Below are 19249 nucleotides of genomic sequence, written 5' to 3'. Positions count from 1 at the left end.
GTTTTTTGATCCATAAGTGGAAAAAAATTTATTTTAAATTTTCAATAATAATTTTTAATAAAAAATAAAACTAAAAATTAAAAAAAAAAAAAATTTATAAAGCAAAGGAAAAAATTTCAAATTTTTTATTTTAAAAAGGAATAAATTTGAACGACTTATATTTCTAAAATAACAATTTTTTAACAAAACTTTCCGTTTTTAAGAAATTAGCTAATTTATTTATATTATTTTAACTTTAATAAAGAAAATTTGCATAATTTCTACATCTCCATTAAAAATTTTCACTAAAAATCTCAAAGTTTGAACAAAATTTAATTTTCTTCTTTTTGGGAAAAAAAATAAAAATTTACTTATAGAATTAAAGTAAAAAGAAATTTGAAAAAAAATGAAATTCTAAATAAGTAAATGATACAGCAAAACAGAATTGAAAAGATAATTAAACTAATCGTAATAAATATTTTGACGCATTGACAACAAAACTCTTGGAGACAAAATATAATAAAGTATTATTTTTTTCTTCTCTTTTTTTTTGACCTCTTATCGGATTTTTCGTCCTGAATTCGTAACCAAGTTAAGTGATAATTTTGCGAGAGTAAAAAAAATAAAACTTCTTATCAGATTTATCTCTTTTTTCATATTACTATAAAATATTGATTTCAAATGCTATATAACTTTATTCGCGCATCAAGCAAAAACGACTTGACAGATTGATTTAAAACTTGGCAGTCTCTCAGATAGAGGCAAAACATAAAATTTCAGCTTTTATTGCATTAAAGAATATTAATTTCAACCAAAGATATTGATATTTTTTAAAAAAAAGAACTTTTTGTAATTAAAAAAATTTTTCTTCTTTCAATTAATTCGTTTATATTTTTCATATTTTATAATTCATTTTTCATAATTTGTTTTTTATTTAAATAAAAAATAATTTAATTTTGTTATAATAAAAAAAAAAATTTTTTTTTAAATAAAAAATAAATAAATTTTTTTATTTAAATGAAGAAATGTTTATTTATATTTTATTTAAATAAATATTAATTGTTTTTTTTTTAACGTTAAATATTTATAAACTCACCTGCAGAAGCAAGTGACAGTTTCCTCGACATCAACTGAAAGTGCAGCGTCAATTGGCGAATATTTCAGTAGTTTTCTACTTCCTAGACCTAAACCGAACATGATGAGGACACTCACAGGAACCAATAGAAAGAAAATAAAAAAATTGTAAAATAACAAAAAACACAAAAAAAAATTTTTAAACTAAGGTATAAAGTATACCCTACACTATAATGTACTCTATACGCTTTTTAAAATCAACAGTAACTTTGAAAACCGATTTTATTGAAACAACAGTTATAAAAAAAATTGTTTTTAAAAAAAGACAGATTAAAAATTTCATTACTACAATGTTCGGCAGTAAAACTTTTATAAAAATGGCCTTCAATTTTATAATTTTCTATTTTTAGTTACAAATAGTTTTTTCTTTTTTTTTTTTTTTGAAATTTAATATTAAAATCATTTCTATACGAATATTCAAAAAGAAACTTTACATTACTCTTAACAGAACTCATAAAATTTTAGTCGATAAAAACTCATAGAATTATAAATTTTTAAATATTTAAATGTACTTTGTTTCTTGTGGTATTTTCACCTCAAAGTAAAATAATCAGTTATTTTATAAATTTTATTTTTTCAATCATTTCAGAACTCATAAAATTTTAAGTAATAAGAACTCATAGAATTTTAAAATATTTAAAAGTACTTCAATTCTTTTAGAAATTTTCAATTTAAAGTAAAACTGTCAATTATTTTTTTTTCAAAAATTTCAAAACTCATAAAATTTTAAGTAATAAGAACTCATAGAATTTTAATTAATCAGAACGCATAGAATTTTAAAATATTTTAAAGTACTTCATTTCTTTTAGAAATTTTCAATTTAAAGTAAAACTGTCAATTATTTTTTTTTCAAAAATTTCAAAACTCATAAAATTTTAATTAAGAAAAACTCATAGAATTGTAAATTTCAAAATATTTAAAAGTACTTCGTTTCTTTTGATATTTTCATCTATCTAAAAGCAAAATGTGGATTTTTACAAATTTTATTTTTTCAAACATTTCAGAACTCATAAAATTTTAAGTAATAAGAACTCATAGAATTTAAAAGTATTTTAAAGTACTTCATTTCTTATGCTCCTCAAAGTAAAACTGTCAATTATTTTACCATTTTTTTTTAATAATTTCAAAACTCATAAAATTTTAATTAATTAGAGCGCATAGAATTATAAAGTATTTTAAAGTACTTAATTTCTTTTAGAAATTTTCAATTTAAAGTAAAACTGTCAATTAATTTTTTTTTTCACAAATTTCGAAACTCATCAAATTTTAATTAAGAAAAACTAATAGAATTGTAAATTTAAAAAAATTTGAAAGTGCTTCGTTTCTTTTGATATTTTCATCTATCTAAAAGCAAAATGTGGATTTTTAAAAAATTTTATTTTTTCAAACATTTCAGAACTCATAAAATTTTAAGTAATAAGAACTCATAGAATTTAAAAGTATTTTAGAGTACTTCATTTCCTTTTCTCCTCAAAGTAAAACTGTCAATTATTTTATAATTTTTTTTTAATAATTTCAGAACTCATAAAAATTTTAATTCATCAGAACTCATAGAATTTTAAAATATTTTAAAGTACTTTATATCTTTTAGAAATATTCAATTTATAGTAAAAGTGTAAATTATTTTATACTTATTTCAATAATTTCATAACTCATAATATTTAATTAGTAAAAACTCATAGAATTGTAAATTTTAAAATATTTAAAAGTACTTTGTATCTTTTGGTATTTTCACCTAAAACCAAAAAGTCAATTATTTTAAAAAATTTATTTTTTCAAACATTTCAGAACTTATAAAATTTCAAGTAGTTAGAACTCATAGAATTTTGAAATATTTAAAAGTACTTTATTTTTTTGGTATTTTCACCTAAAAGTAGAAATGTAAATTATTTTATATTTTTTAAAAATAATTTTAAAACTCATAAAATTTGAATTAATCAGAACTCATAGAATTTAAAAATATTTAAAAGTAATTCATTTCTTTTTTCACCTAAAAGAAAAACTGGCAATTATTTTATAATTTTTTTTAATAATTTCAAAACTCATAAAATTTTAATAAACCTGAACTCATAGAATTGTTAATTTCAAAATATTAAAAAAAACTTAATTTCTTTTTGTATTTTCACCTTAAACTAAAACTGTAAATTATTTTATAAATTTAATTTTAATAATTTCGAAACTCATAAAATTTTAAGTAATCAGAACTCATAGAATTTTGAAATATTTCAAAGTAATTAATTTCTTTTTTCAGCTAAAAGTAAAACTGTCAATTATTTTATATTTTTTTTTAATAATATCAGATCTCATAAAATTTTGATTTATCAGACCTCATAGAATTTTAAATTTCAAAATATTTTAAACTACTTTGTTTCTGTTGGTATTTTTACCTCAAAGCAAACTGTCTTATTTTTTATTCTTATGTTATGAATAATTTTAGAACTCATAAAATGTTAATTCATTAATCAGAACTCATAAAATTGAACAATTTTAAATATTTTAAACTACTTCGTTTCTTTTGGTGTTTTCACCTTAGAGCAAACTGTCTTATTTTTTCAATAATTTCAGAACTCATAAAATGTTAATTCATAATTATCGTAAATCAGAACTCATAGAATTGAAATTTCTAAAATATTTTTAAGTACTTCACTGCTTAATGATATTTTTTTTAACCTCAAAATAGTCTGTCAATTATTCTATAAATTTTTCTTGAATAATTTCAGAACTCATAAAATTTTAAGTACTCAGAACTCATAGAATACAACATTTAAAAAACAAAGTCAAAAATGAAACATATTTTCTAGACTTTTAATATATTTAGCAAAGTGTCATGAAACTTATTAAAGAAGATAACAGACCTCATATTATTAAAACTCATAAAACTTTTCACTTACAAATTAGAACTCATAAAATTACATATTTTCAAAAATCGTTATTTTTTTGTATTTAGAGTATAAACTATACATACAGTATATAATAGAATTATATTTTTGGAATTCTTTGAAATAATTTTTGAACTTTTAAAAGTGTAATTCATAAGTATAACTCATAGAATTCTACATTTTGAAATTTTCTAATTTCAATACATTAATGTAAAAAATTCAAAATTTTTTCTAATATTTCGAAAATCTAGAAAAACTTAACAAAATTATAAAAAACAAATTATGATTTAATTTTAAAATTTTGGAAAGAAAAATTCTATATTTAATAAGAACTTCAAAACACGTAGTGGTAAAAACACATAGGTAAATATATATAAAATTTCTAAATTTAGAAATAAAAAAATCAATGCGTTTGTTTTAGAATTTATATTGTCGGTACATTGTGAATTAAGGGACACGTATACAATAATGAATCGAGACATTTTAGTTGCCTTATAATGTTTACATTTACCTCATATACGGCCTTTCATGTTGATTATAGGGGAGGAAACTCAATACGATCAAATTTTGCTGCTGGTATATAGGAAAACAAGCTCTTATTGCATGGAACAAAATATTTCTTTATCGACAAATATCTCAAATTATATTTTTTTATTTTTGATACCGAATAATGAAAAAGGATTTTTGAAAAAAATAACAACTTCTTCAAAGAAAATTTTTAATGATTTAAATTTAAAAATTATTAATTAATTAGCCAATTTTACACGCGCTAATGTTACTAAATGTTACGCTAAATGTTACTACGCGCAAAAAGTTAACAAAAATTTTTATTTTAAAAAATCAACTTCTATTTTTGAATAATTTCAGATTTAAAATTTAAAAAAAAATTTACTTATTAAATACATAATAAATTAATATTGTTAATTATTAATATGATCCATCGTAAGAATTAAATTATTTTCATAAAAATAATCACAATCTTCGAATAAATTCAATTATTTTTTATACAATTTTAATGCATTTCTCAAAAGCATTCAATTATTATTTTTAAAAAATTTTAATAAAATTTTTCGAAAGAACAAAAAATTAATTTCCAAAATTTAAATACAATGTTTTATAAGAATTCCATTATTTTCATGAATAAAAAAATTTCTAGAAAAATTAAATTAAATTGATAAAAAAATTTGAATTATTTTCAAAAACTGTAATAAAATTTCTCTAAAGAATTCGATTATTTTTTATTCAATTTTAATAAAATATTTTTTGAAAGAATTCAACTATTTTAAAAAATTTTATTGAAATTTGTTGAAAGAATGAAAATTAATTTTAAACATTTTGTCTGAATACCTATAAGTTTTATAAGAATTCAATTATTTTCAAAAAATAACAAAATTTCATGAAAAAATTCAATTATTTTCATAAATAATAAAATTTCTCAAATTTCTCAAATCTTAATTATTCTCAATATAATTTTATTAAAATTTTTCGAAAGAATTCAATAATTTTCAAAAAATGAAATAAAATTCTTCAAAGGAATTCAATTATTTCTAAAGTATTTTAATAACATTTTTAGTTACAATTACTAACGAACCCTATTATTTTAAGAGCTTAAAAGAAATTCATCATAAAATTCAATTACTTTAATTTTCAATTAAATTAATTAAAAAAAACCAAATATTTTCAAAAAAATTCATAGAAATTCTTCCATACAATTCAATTATTTTGGAAAATTTAAATAAAATTCTTAGAATTCAATTATTTTTCAAAATTTTTAAATTTATCGCTGAAATTCATTAATTTTCACTACAATTTTAATAAAATTTCTTAAAAGAATTCAATTATTATTTTTGATATTTTTAATAAAATACTTCAAAACAATTCAATTATTTAGGAAAATTTAAATAAAATTCTTAGAATTCAATAATTTTTATAAAATAATAAAATATTTCGCGGGAATTCATTAATTTTTACTACAATTTTAAAAATTTCTCAAAAAAAAATTCAATTATTTAAAAATTTTTTAATAAAATTATTCAAAACAATTCAATTATTTTGAAAAATTAAAATAAAATTCTTAGAATTCAATTACTTTTTAAAAAATAATAAAATTTTTTCGATGGAATTCATTAATTTTCACGACAATTTTGAAAAATTTAAATAAAATTCTTCAAAACAATTCAATTATTATTTTGAAAAACTTAAATAAAATTCTTAGAATTCAATAATTTTTATAAAATAATAAAATATTTCGCGGGATTTCATTAATTTTTACTACAAATTTAAAAAAATTTTCAAAAAAAAATTCAATTATTTTAAAAATTTTTAATAAAATTCTTCAAAACAATTCAATTATTTTGGGAAATTTAAATAAAATTCTTAGAATTCAATAATTTTTATAAAATAATAAAATATTTCGCGGGAATTCATTAACTTTTTACTACAATTTTAAAAAATTTCTCAAAAAAAATTCAATTATTTAAAAAATTTTTAATAAAATTCTTCAAAACAATTCAATTATTTTGAAAAATTAAAATAAAATTCTTAGAATTCAATTACTTTTTAAAAAATAATAAAATTTTTCGCTGGAATTCATTAATTTTCACGACAATAATTTTAATAAAATTTCTTAAAAGAATTCAATTATTTTTAAAATTTTTTAATAAAATTCTTCAAAACAATTCAATTATTATGGAAAATTTAAATAAAATTCTTAGAATTCAATAATTTTTATAAAATAATAAAATATTTCACGGGAATTCATTAATTTTTACTACAATTTAAAAAAAAATTCTCAACAAAAAATTTAATTATTTTTAAAATTTTTAATCAAATTCTTCAAAACAATTGAATTATTTTGGAAAATTTATATAAAATTCTTAGAATTTAATTATTTTTATAAAATTTAAAAATTTTTCGCAAAAATTGAACAATTTTCACTACAATTTTAAAAAAATTTCTCAAAAAAATTTAATTATTTTTAAAATTTTTAATAAAATTCTTCAAAACAATTCAATTATTTTGGGAAATTTAAATTATTAATTTTAATAAATAGGATAATTAGTAATTTGTTATTTATGGTAATTTGTATTTTATAGTAATTAGTAATAACAATTCTTTGTAAATACTCGTAAATAGGAATAAATAACAGGAATTATTAATTGATACATATATTACTTAGCAATTTATAATTAATAATAATTAATAGAAATAATTAATAATTAATAGAAATAATTAATAATTAATAACTAATAATTAATAATTAATAACTAATAATTAATAATTAATTAGCAAAAATAATTAGTATAATGACTAGTAATTAACAGTTATTAATATTTAATAATAATTAATATTTTCTTTAAATTTTGAAAATAAAAATTTAATACCTAAAAATAAATATTTAGGTATCAATTGAAAACATTTAGATTATAAATCATAAAAATCGTGTCCGAATGTTGAGAAAAATTTTTCTCTCTTTACTTCGTTTACTTCTAAGTAACATCAATAATTTACCTTCATGTTTCAAATTTTCCCGCTCGTGGCGCTAGTGTTGCCAAAAAATTTACTCACTCTACTTCTCACATTAGAATAAAAATTCAAACAAAAACAAAATAAAAATTATAAACTGTCATTTTTTCCAATTCACGCATAATTTAAAGAACATTTTTCTTACAGAGAAGAAATACTATTAACTACTCATTTTTCATAATAGAAGACCAAAAAAAAAAAAAAAAAAAAAAAAATGTTTAATATAAAGAAAATGAAAATTGAAAAGTATGAATACTAAAAAAGTAAAACGAGCGTGACGAGAAATCTGAACATGTTCAGAGAGAAGAAAAGAACTGGATGCACAATGCTGCAGATCAAAAATTGTATTGTTGAGGAAAATGAGAAAATTGTATAGTATAGTTGTATATATATATATATGTAATGTAGGAAAGAAGAGAGAATGGAAGAGGGAAGCCGAGCGTGACAAGTGGTCACGGATAGAAGTATAATGCCCCGATCTTAGATGACCACTAAGCGGAGCAACAACAACGAACAAACTGATTCCCGTTCTCCATTTGGTTTACGGTTTACCAAACCACGTGTGAGAGAGTCTCGCTACAACTTTATAAAAACGAGTAGAGAGAAAGATACAAAAGAGGGGCTTCCCTACGAGACAGCCGACGACGAACGGCAGAAACGCACACCTAATGCAATTATCGATACGAAACCAAACAAATTCACTATCTTTCCTCACAATCTTAGAGGTCAAAGTGTATAACTATTGACTTTTTTTTTTTAAAATACATCAACAACTACAGTGTTTCATTTGAGCATTTAAAACGAACCTTAAAAATTATTTTCTTTTTGTTCTGATAGCATAATCATAAATAATAATAAATAAATCATATAAATACATATTAATTGAATTCCTTTGAAGCATTTTATTAAAATTTTTTAAAATAATTTTCAATTCTTTAAAGCAATTTTATTAAAATTGTAGTGAAAATTTATGCATTTCCACGAAAAATTTTATTATTTTATAAAAATAATTGAAGGGCTACATAAAATAAGGGGACGAACGCGAAGCTTGGAAGGGATACTACCAGTCGGGTAGCAGTGACAAGCCTTGAGCCGCTCGCTGCTACCTGACTGATATTATCCCTTTCAACCACGCGTTCGTCCCCTTATTTTCTGTAGCCCTTCAATTGAATTGTTAGAATTTTATTTAAATTTCCCAAAATAATTACGAATTGTTTTGAAAAATTTTATTACAATTTTTAAAAATAATTGAATTCTTTTAAGAAATTTTATTAAAATTTTATTGTAGTGAAAATTAATGAATTCTCGCGAAAAATTTTATTATTTTATAAAAAATAATTGAATTCTAAGAATTTTATTTTAATTTCCCAAAATAATTGCAAATTCCTTTGAAGAATTTTATTAAAATTTTTTAAAATAATTCAATTCTTTAAAGCAATTTTATTAAAATTGTGGTGAAAATTAATGCATTTCCACGAAAAATTTTATTATTTATAAAAATAATTGAATTCTAAGAATTTTATTTAAATTTCCCAAAATAATTGCGAATTGTTTTGAAGAATTTTATTAAAATTTTTAAAAAATAATTTAATTCTTTTAAGAAATTTTAATAAAATTGTAGTGAAAATTAATGCATTTCCACGAAAAATTTTATTATTTATAAAAATAATTGAATTCTAAGAATTTTATTTAAATTTCCCAAAATAATTGCGAATTGTTTTGAAGAATTTTATTAAAATTTTTTAAAATAATTCAATTCTTTAAAGCAATTTTATTAAAATTATGGTAAAAATTAATGCATTTCCACGAAAAATTTTATTATTTATAAAAATAATTGAATTCTAAGAATTTTATTTAAATTTCCCAAAATAATTGCTAATTGTTTTGAAGATTAAAATTTTTAAAAAATAATTTAATTCTTTTAAGAAATTTTATTAAAATTGTAGTGAAAGTTAATGCATTTCCACGAAAAATTTTATTATTTATAAAAATAATTGAATTCTAAGAATTTTATTTAAATTTCCCAAAATAATTGCTAATTGTTTTGAAGATTAAAATTTTTAAAAAATAATTTAATTCTATTAAGAATTTTTATTAAAATTGTAGTGAAAATTAATGAATTCTCGTAAAAAATTTTATTATTTTATAAAAAATAATTGAATTCTAAGAATTTTAATTGAATTTCCCAAAATAATTACGAATTGTTTTGAAGAATTTTATTAAAATTTTTAAAAATAATTGAATTCTTTAATGAAATTTTATTAAAATTGTAGTGAAAATTCATTTATTCCCGCGAAAAATTTTAATATTTTATAAAAAATAATTGAATTATAAGAGTTTTATTTAAATTTCCTAAAATAATTGAATTGTTTTGAAGAATTTTATTAAAAATTTTAAAAATAATTAAATTTTTTTGAGATTTTTTTTTAAATTGTAGTGCAAATTATTCAATTTCTGTGAAAAATTTTAAAATTTTAAAAATAATTGAATTCTAAGAATTTTATTTAAATTTCCCAAAATAATTGCGAATTGTTTTGAAGAATTTTATTAAAATTTTTAAAAAATAATTTAATTCTTTTAAGAAATTTTAATAAAATTGTAGTGAAAATTAATGCATTTCCACGAAAAATTTTATTATTTATAAAAATAATTGAATTCTAAGAATTTTATTTAAATTTCCCAAAATAATTGCGAATTGTTTTGAAGAATTTTATTAAAATTTTTTAAAATAATTCAATTCTTTAAAGCAATTTTATTAAAATTATGGTAAAAATTAATGCATTTCCACGAAAAATTTTATTATTTATAAAAATAATTGAATTCTAAGAATTTTATTTAAATTTCCCAAAATAATTACTAATTGTTTTGAAGATTAAAATTTTTAAAAAATAATTTAATTCTTTTAAGAAATTTTATTAAAATTGTAGTGAAAGTTAATGCATTTCCACAAAAAATTTTATTATTTATAAAAATAATTGAATTCTAAGAATTTTACTTAAATTTCCCAAAATAATTGCGAATTGTTTTGAAGAATTTTATTAAAATTTTTAAAAAATAATTTAATTCTTTTAAGAAATTTTATTAAAATTGTAGTGAATATTAATGCATTTCCACGAAAAATTTTATTATTTATAAAAATAATTGAATTCTAAGAATTTTATTTAAATTTCCCAAAATAATTGCTAATTGTTTTGAAGATTAAAATTTTTAAAAAATAATTTAATTCTTTTAAGAAATTTTATTAAAATTGTAGTGAAAGTTAATGCATTTCCACGAAAAATTTTATTATTTATAAAAATAATTGAATTCTAAGAATTTTATTTAAATTTCCCAAAATAATTGCGAATTGTTTTGAAGAATTTTATTAAAATTTTTTAAAATAATTCAATTCTTTAAAGCAATTTTATTAAAATTATGGTAAAAATTAATGCATTTCCACGAAAAATTTTATTATTTATAAAAATAATTGAATTCTAAGAATTTTATTTAAATTTCCCAAAATAATTGCTAATTGTTTTGAAGATTAAAATTTTTAAAAAATAATTTAATTCTTTTAAGAAATTTTATTAAAATTGTAGTGAAAGTTAATGCATTTCCACGAAAAATTTTATTATTTATAAAAATAATTGAATTCTAAGAATTTTATTTAAATTTCCCAAAATAATTGCTAATTGTTTTGAAGATTAAAATTTTTAAAAAATAATTTAATTCTATTAAGAATTTTTATTAAAATTGTAGTGAAAATTAATGAATTCTCGTAAAAAATTTTATTATTTTATAAAAAATAATTGAATTCTAAGAATTTTAATTGAATTTCCCAAAATAATTACGAATTGTTTTGAAGAATTTTATTAAAATTTTTAAAAATAATTGAATTCTTTAATGAAATTTTATTAAAATTGTAGTGAAAATTCATTTATTCCCGCGAAAAATTTTAATATTTTATAAAAAATAATTGAATTATAAGAGTTTTATTTAAATTTCCTAAAATAATTGAATTGTTTTGAAGAATTTTATTAAAAATTTTAAAAATAATTAAATTTTTTTGAGATTTTTTTTTAAATTGTAGTGCAAATTATTCAATTTCTGTGAAAAATTTTAAAATTTTAAAAATAATTGAATTCTAAGAATTTTATTTAAATTTCCCAAAATAATTGCGAATTGTTTTGAAGAATTTTATTAAAATTTTTAAAAAATAATTTAATTCTTTTAAGAAATTTTAATAAAATTGTAGTGAAAATTAATGCATTTCCACGAAAAATTTTATTATTTATAAAAATAATTGAATTCTAAGAATTTTATTTAAATTTCCCAAAATAATTGCGAATTGTTTTGAAGAATTTTATTAAAATTTTTTAAAATAATTCAATTCTTTAAAGCAATTTTATTAAAATTATGGTAAAAATTAATGCATTTCCACGAAAAATTTTATTATTTATAAAAATAATTGAATTCTAAGAATTTTATTTAAATTTCCCAAAATAATTACTAATTGTTTTGAAGATTAAAATTTTTAAAAAATAATTTAATTCTTTTAAGAAATTTTATTAAAATTGTAGTGAAAGTTAATGCATTTCCACGAAAAATTTTATTATTTATAAAAATAATTGAATTCTAAGAATTTTACTTAAATTTCCCAAAATAATTGCGAATTGTTTTGAAGAATTTTATTAAAATTTTTAAAAAATAATTTAATTCTTTTAAGAAATTTTATTAAAATTGTAGTGAATATTAATGCATTTCCACGAAAAATTTTATTATTTATAAAAATAATTGAATTCTAAGAATTTTATTTAAATTTCCCAAAATAATTGCTAATTGTTTTGAAGATTAAAATTTTTAAAAAATAATTTAATTCTTTTAAGAAATTTTATTAAAATTGTAGTGAAAGTTAATGCATTTCCACGAAAAATTTTATTATTTATAAAAATAATTGAATTCTAAGAATTTTATTTAAATTTCCCAAAATAATTGCGAATTGTTTTGAAGAATTTTATTAAAATTTTTTAAAATAATTCAATTCTTTAAAGCAATTTTATTAAAATTATGGTAAAAATTAATGCATTTCCACGAAAAATTTTATTATTTATAAAAATAATTGAATTCTAAGAATTTTATTTAAATTTCCCAAAATAATTGCTAATTGTTTTGAAGATTAAAATTTTTAAAAAATAATTTAATTCTTTTAAGAAATTTTATTAAAATTGTAGTGAAAGTTAATGCATTTCCACGAAAAATTTTATTATTTATAAAAATAATTGAATTCTAAGAATTTTATTTAAATTTCCCAAAATAATTGCTAATTGTTTTGAAGATTAAAATTTTTAAAAAATAATTTAATTCTATTAAGAATTTTTATTAAAATTGTAGTGAAAATTAATGAATTCTCGTAAAAAATTTTATTATTTTATAAAAAATAATTGAATTCTAAGAATTTTAATTGAATTTCCCAAAATAATTACGAATTGTTTTGAAGAATTTTATTAAAATTTTTAAAAATAATTCAATTCTTTAATGAAATTTTATTAAAATTGTAGTGAAAATTCATTTATTCCCGCGAAAAATTTTAATATTTTATAAAAAATAATTGAATTATAAGAGTTTTATTTAAATTTCCTAAAATAATTGAATTGTTTTGAAGAATTTTATTAAAAATTTTAAAAATAATTAAATTTTTTTGAGATTTTTTTTTAAATTGTAGTGCAAATTATTCAATTTCTGTGAAAAATTTTAAAATTTTAAAAATAATTGAATTCTAAGAATTTTATTTAAATTTCCCAAAATAATTGCGAATTGTTTTAAAGAATTTTATTAAAATTTTTAAAAAAATAATTTAATAATTCTTTTAAGAAATTTTATTAAAATTGTAATGAAAATTAATGAATTCTCGTGAAAAATTTTATTAAAATTTTCGAAAATAATTGAATTCCTGTGAAAAATTGTATTATTTATGAAAATAATTGAATTATTGCGAAAAATGTTATTCAAATGTTTAAAAAGAAATAAAGAATTGAATGTCTGTGAAAAATTTTGTTATTTTTGAAAATAATTGAATTCTTCATTAAGAATTTTATATAATAAATATTATGAAACTTTTATATTAAATAATTGAATTCTTGTGGAAAACTTTATTTAAGAAAATAATTGAATTTTTCGATTAATAAATTTAAAATAGTATTAAAAATAATTGAAATTTTTCGATGAGTTTCATTATATTTATGAAAATAATTGAATTCTTGCTTAGAATTTTTTTTAAAAAACATGTTTTTAAACAAACATTTTTTAAAAAAATTGAATTTCCATGAAAAATGTTATTATTAGTGAAAGTAATTGAATTATTGTCAAGAATTGTATAAAAATTTTCCTAAATAATTGATTTTTTCGAAATTTATTTGAAAATGCTATTCTAGATTAATAACGTAGAATGATTTCAGGAATGAAATAAGTATAGAATGTAGAATGTTACAGTTTTTTTTTATTCTAGATTAATTTTGAATTCTTGTGGGAATTTTATTATTTATGAAAATAATTGAATTTTGAATGAATTTTATCAATTTTTTTTTTTTATAATTCAATTCTTTTGCGAATAAGTAATCTAAAGTTTACCATGTTAAGTCATTTATTGATGCAGAACTCAAAATGCTATTGCATTTTAGTTTAGAAAATTTAGTTTTTTTTCTATAAAAATCACTAAAAACATTGTATTTTTTTCTGGAAAATTTTTGACCCATTTTATTCTTTAATAGTCACAACTGTTGAATAAAAGCAGGAGAAAAAGAGGAGGAGGAAGAAGTGGAAGAATATCTACTGAAAGTACAAAAGCTATTCTTAGAAAACATTTCTCGGAAGTTTTCGCTTTCTTTTGTAGACAGAGTCATCGCGTACATTTCTTCAGCGTGATCTGCACTTCCTTTTTTTGTTATTATTTCTTTTTTGTTATTATTCAGTTGATAGAAAATAGAAAAAAAATGTATAAACTGACTATTATCGAACTTTTCCTATATTGTTAAATATCTGCGTGGTCAGAATTTTTATTTTCAACATTTTGAGCTATTTCCGGAGTTAATTTTCAAATAGGTACATTTGAAGCATATTTTCATATTTTTTTTATTTTTTTTTCATATTTTCATATTTTCACATTTTCACAAAAAAAAAGTATCAAAAGTGTTGCGACGCAACACTTTTGATACTTTTTTTGTTTCAATTTGATATTTTTAGCAAAACCATATTTTACTGATTTTTGGACTAAAACGTTTCTGATTTTTTTCTAACAGAGTAAAAAATTTGAAAGTCAGACAAAAATTAAAAAAAAAAATTCAGAGTTCTGAAAACGATTTATTTCTGTTCGAGAATATTCGATTATTTTATGATCCTATTTCTATTTTTGTTAAAAAAATAATTTTCGCTATTAAATTAAATTAAATTAAATTAAGTTAAATTAAATTAAATTAAAATTAAAATTAAATTAGTAATAAGTGAAAATTACCTCGATATGAAAGATGGCAAATTAGATAAATTCGTTGTTATCAAGTTAAAAAGCAAACACTATACTGAGCTGGTGGTAATTATCCAGAGACACTTTTCGGTGCTTACTGTTAGATAAAAGATAGATAACAGCGCGATCGAATGAGATAATAAATATTCTTGCGCGCACACACAAAAACACACGTGTGCGTTTTTTAAAAAAGTTTAAAAAAAAGTTATCGTAAAATTAAAAGCAAATTTAAATCATATTTTTAAAGTGCATCTGATATTATTTTACAAAAAAAAAAAAAATAAATAAAATTACGGATCTAATATATATTTGGAAAATTAATAAAAATTTTAATTTACTTTTTTCGAGAGGATAAAATTGAATTTTAAAAAATTATGATAAAAAAATTATATAAGAATTAGTTTCTTTTTTAAATATTTTAATGTAATTTTTCGAAATGAATTGAGTTTCTCAAAAGAATTTTTGTATAATTAAAAAAATAATAAACTAATAAACATGATTTTTTTTTATCAAAATGTTAAGAATAATTATAAAAAAATGTTAATTTTATTTTTCGAAAATAATTGAATTTCTTAAAAGAATTTTTGTATATATAATTTAAAAAAAAAGAATAAACTAATTAAATTTTCGTAGAATTTTAAATAAAAACTAAACATTTTTTTCTTCAAAATGTTAAGAATAATAATTATAAAAAAAATGTTAATTTTATTTTTCGAAAATAATTGAATTTCTTAAAAGAATTTTTGTATTTCAAAAAAAAAAAAGAATAAACTAATTAAATTTTCGAAGAATTTTAATTTTAAATAAAAATTAAACATGATTGTTTTCCCAAAAAATGTTAAGAATAATTACAAAAATGTAAATTTTATCATTTTTAATGTATTTGAATTTTCGGTAAATATTTAATTTGAAAATATTGAAAATAATTGAATTTTAAAAAATTAGAATTAAAAATTCCAAGCAAATTACTTTTTTTTTTGAAAAATATTTTAAATATAATTTTTAGGACCTAATTTTTCATTAATTTTCATTTTTAAATTTACAAGATTTTTCATTAACATTTTTGAGAATTCAATAATTCAAATAATTATTTTTCAAAATTTATAATTAAAATTCTTCCAGAGTTGATTTTTAAAAATTATAATAAAATACTTGAAAAAATTCATTCATAAAAATAAAAAAATTTATTTCAATAAAAGTTGACAAAATTTTCAATTATTGTTTCAATTTTTTAAAAATTATTTTCGGAAATACAAATTTTTATATTTATAAAAAAAATTTTTAATTGTTTCTAAAAATTACAACTATTAGGTAATCTTTCTAAAATTCAATTATTTTTTTTAGAATTTTTTTTTTTTTTTTTGAATAAAATTATTCAAAACATTTTTTTAAGAAAAATAATGTAATTGACAATTTTTTTTGAATAAAAATTTTAATATTTTTATACATTTGCTTCCCTTTTAAATTTTCAAAGAATTTAATTCAAAAATCTTTTAAAATTTAATTAATTCCACAAATTTTTGTTACAACGCTTTAAATATTCAATTACTTTGTTCCAAAAAATTTTAACTAAAATTTTTATTTTTAAATTAAGTCGTATCAAAATTCACCTATGAGAATTAAATTAGTTAAATAGAAGGAAGTTTTTGTAAATTCATAAAATAATGTATTTTCAAAAACAAAATTATATTTATAATTTTTAAAGATGAAAAGAAAATTCTTTTAAAATATAAAATTTTTTTTAATATAAAATTTTACAATGTTTCCGACCGGTCATGTTTCCAATTATTTCAATTTTTTAAAAATTATTTTCGGGAATTCAAGTATATTTTCAACAAAAAAAAAATTGCTGTTAAATAATATTCTTCGAATTTCCAAATTAAATCTTTTAAATTTCAATCATTTTTTGTAAAATAAACACTTAAATACCGACTGTTCTATATTTGCTTAAAATTTCGAAATACTTTCAATGTAAAACCATGTGAAAAGTTTGTTATGAAAATTTCAATTACGATTTCTTCCAAAATTCAATTATTTTTTAGAATTTTTTTTTTTTTTTTTATTTATTTATTTTGGAATAATGTTATTAAAAACTTTGAATTTTTAAGGAAGCTAACAAATTAATAATTTTTTATATTGAAATATTATTATACTTTTACAGTAATATTAGAATTTCAAAGTTTTCACTTGAAAGCTTTTTGAAATTTATAATTATTTCTAAAAAGAGTCTTATATTTTAACACTTCTATAATTATTATTTTGTAAAATTTTAATTAAGATTCGTTTTTAAATCAATTTTCTTATCAGAATTCAACTATTTGGAAAATTTTATAATGACTAATTAATTAATTTAGTGTTTAATGTATGAAATAGGATAAATAATATTAACAATATTTTAGAATGGCTTCTTATAAGCAAAAAAACAGAGTTTGTAACTATTGATTCTGTGATTAGAAGCCAAAAACAATATATGATTCAAATAAAATTACCTTAAATTGATTTTTGCAACTATTTTTTTAATTTTTCAGTGAATTTTTGAATGGTAGCCACCTTGGGGACACTTTTTTTTTGGAAAATTTCAGTTTTTCCAAAGTCGCCTAAGTTTTATTTTTCTTAGTAAAATAAAAAAATTTTTTGTTGCTAAAAGTTAGAGCTAAGGATATACAGTTTCAGGGCATGTATTATTAATTATGTTATGTAATACCGTTTAGGAATTACAGTCGTTCAAAAGATGGATGGCTACCTTGGAGCACCTTACCCTATAAAAGTCAAAAAGGCAGATAGATATATTTACAGACATTTTAGTGTTTTATTTTACAAATAATATAGTAAAAGTTACTTTATTATAATTTTTCGCACGCAGCCTAAAGCAGATTGAATTTCGTCTCACGAGTGCAAAGTGTGAAAATTAGAAAATTTAAATGTTGCCGGTCCCGATTCAGAGATAGACAAATGACACGGTCTGGGTTCTTGGCGCATAACGAAGAAATCCTATCGTCTATTTTAGTAACCGTGAATCACATGACATTTCATCCATTCATGATCATCATCGCCAAGAAAATTGCATTACGATTATAATTAAAATGACATATAGGTAATAATACAATAAATCTCGATAGTTCCACTAAATTGTGGAAATATTTTTAGAATACTATAAACAATTTTTAAAAATTCCAACTCTTCCTTAAGGAAAAGAAATTCTTTTTATGTGTGTATAAAAAGGGTCAATTTAAATTCGAAATTATATTTAAATATTTTCCGCTAGATTTTGAAACAAAGTTTAGAGTTCATTTGGGAAGTTTGGGTGCATAATAAAGCTTACATAAGTAGATGATGTACTTAGTGATCGCAGTTTCGTTTCCATTCCTATGCTTTCTGTATATATATAATATATGAGCATTTATTTAGTGTTTTGGAATTAAAATAAATACAAGTCATTAAAATACTATTTTATAAAAACTGACAAAAAATTACATTCTATATTTTATTTTCCTGACTTTTTCCCAATTTTCATCAAAAATATTTACTTCTTTCTTATCCTATATATATAAATTGAATTATTCCTTCAACGAATTTTATTATTCATGAAAGAATTAAAACATTTAAAAAAATAATTTAATTCTTACGAAGAATTTTATAAAAATTTTTAAATAATTCATTTTTTTCGACTAATTTCATGCAAATTTTAATTTAAATAATTGAATTCCTGAGAAATTTTTATTATTCATAAAAATAATTGAATTCTTAGGAAGATTTTTACAAAAAATGTATTAAATAATTAAATTTTGATTGGAAATTTTTTGAAAATAGAAGATATTAAAAAATCAATAAATTGCGTAGTCCTTAAAAAATAATTAAATTTTACAAACAATTTCTATTAAAGGTTTGAGACATTGAATGTCTGTGTGGTATTTTTTTAAAAATTTTTTTGAAAATAAATGAATTTCTAAAAAGCATTTTATTATTTATGAAAATAATTAAAATTCTTGACAACGATTTTATTAGAATTTTTTTAAATAATTGAATTTCCATGAAGAAGTTTATTACTTTTAAAAATAATTGAATTCTTGAAATGAATATTGTTATTGATGAAAATAATTAAATTTTGCAACGAATTTTATTAAAATGCTTGAAAATAATTGAATTTTCGGGAATAATTTTGTTATTTATCTTTAATAATTGAAAATTGTTTCGAAGAATTATTTCGGTAAATAGTCGAATTCTTGGAAAGAATTTT

General features: G+C 18.2%; 1 protein-coding gene across 6 annotated transcripts in view; it reads right to left on the bottom strand.

Annotated features, from left to right (window-relative positions):
* Window positions 1-19249, bottom strand: part of LOC122502604 (MOB kinase activator-like 2) — a 65627-nt gene that overhangs the window by 40395 nt on the left and 5983 nt on the right. Inside the window, exons 1-2 of one of the 6 annotated variants that reach the window (XM_043612752.1) lie at window positions 15004-15078; window positions 1076-1197 (exon numbers count right to left, since the gene is read on the bottom strand). The exons of 2 other annotated variants lie outside the window; for them this stretch is intronic. In XM_043612752.1, the coding sequence (XP_043468687.1) occupies window positions 1076-1176 (101 nt within the window). In that variant the 5' untranslated portion in view covers window positions 1177-1197; window positions 15004-15078. Of the gene's footprint in view, window positions 1-1075; window positions 1198-4503; window positions 4571-7502; window positions 7666-15003; window positions 15079-19249 lie in introns of those variants that run through there. 3 more of the 6 variants (XM_043612751.1, XM_043612754.1, XM_043612753.1) reach the window with 3 other exon arrangements.

The sequence above is a fragment of the Leptopilina heterotoma genome, unplaced genomic scaffold (genome assembly GCF_015476425.1).
Source record: "Leptopilina heterotoma isolate Lh14 unplaced genomic scaffold, ASM1547642v1 Lhet_235, whole genome shotgun sequence".
NCBI classification, from domain to species: Eukaryota; Metazoa; Arthropoda; class Insecta; order Hymenoptera; family Figitidae; genus Leptopilina; species Leptopilina heterotoma.
The sequence above is the reverse complement of the archived record's forward strand: the minus strand, read 5'-3'. Positions and strand labels throughout refer to the sequence as shown.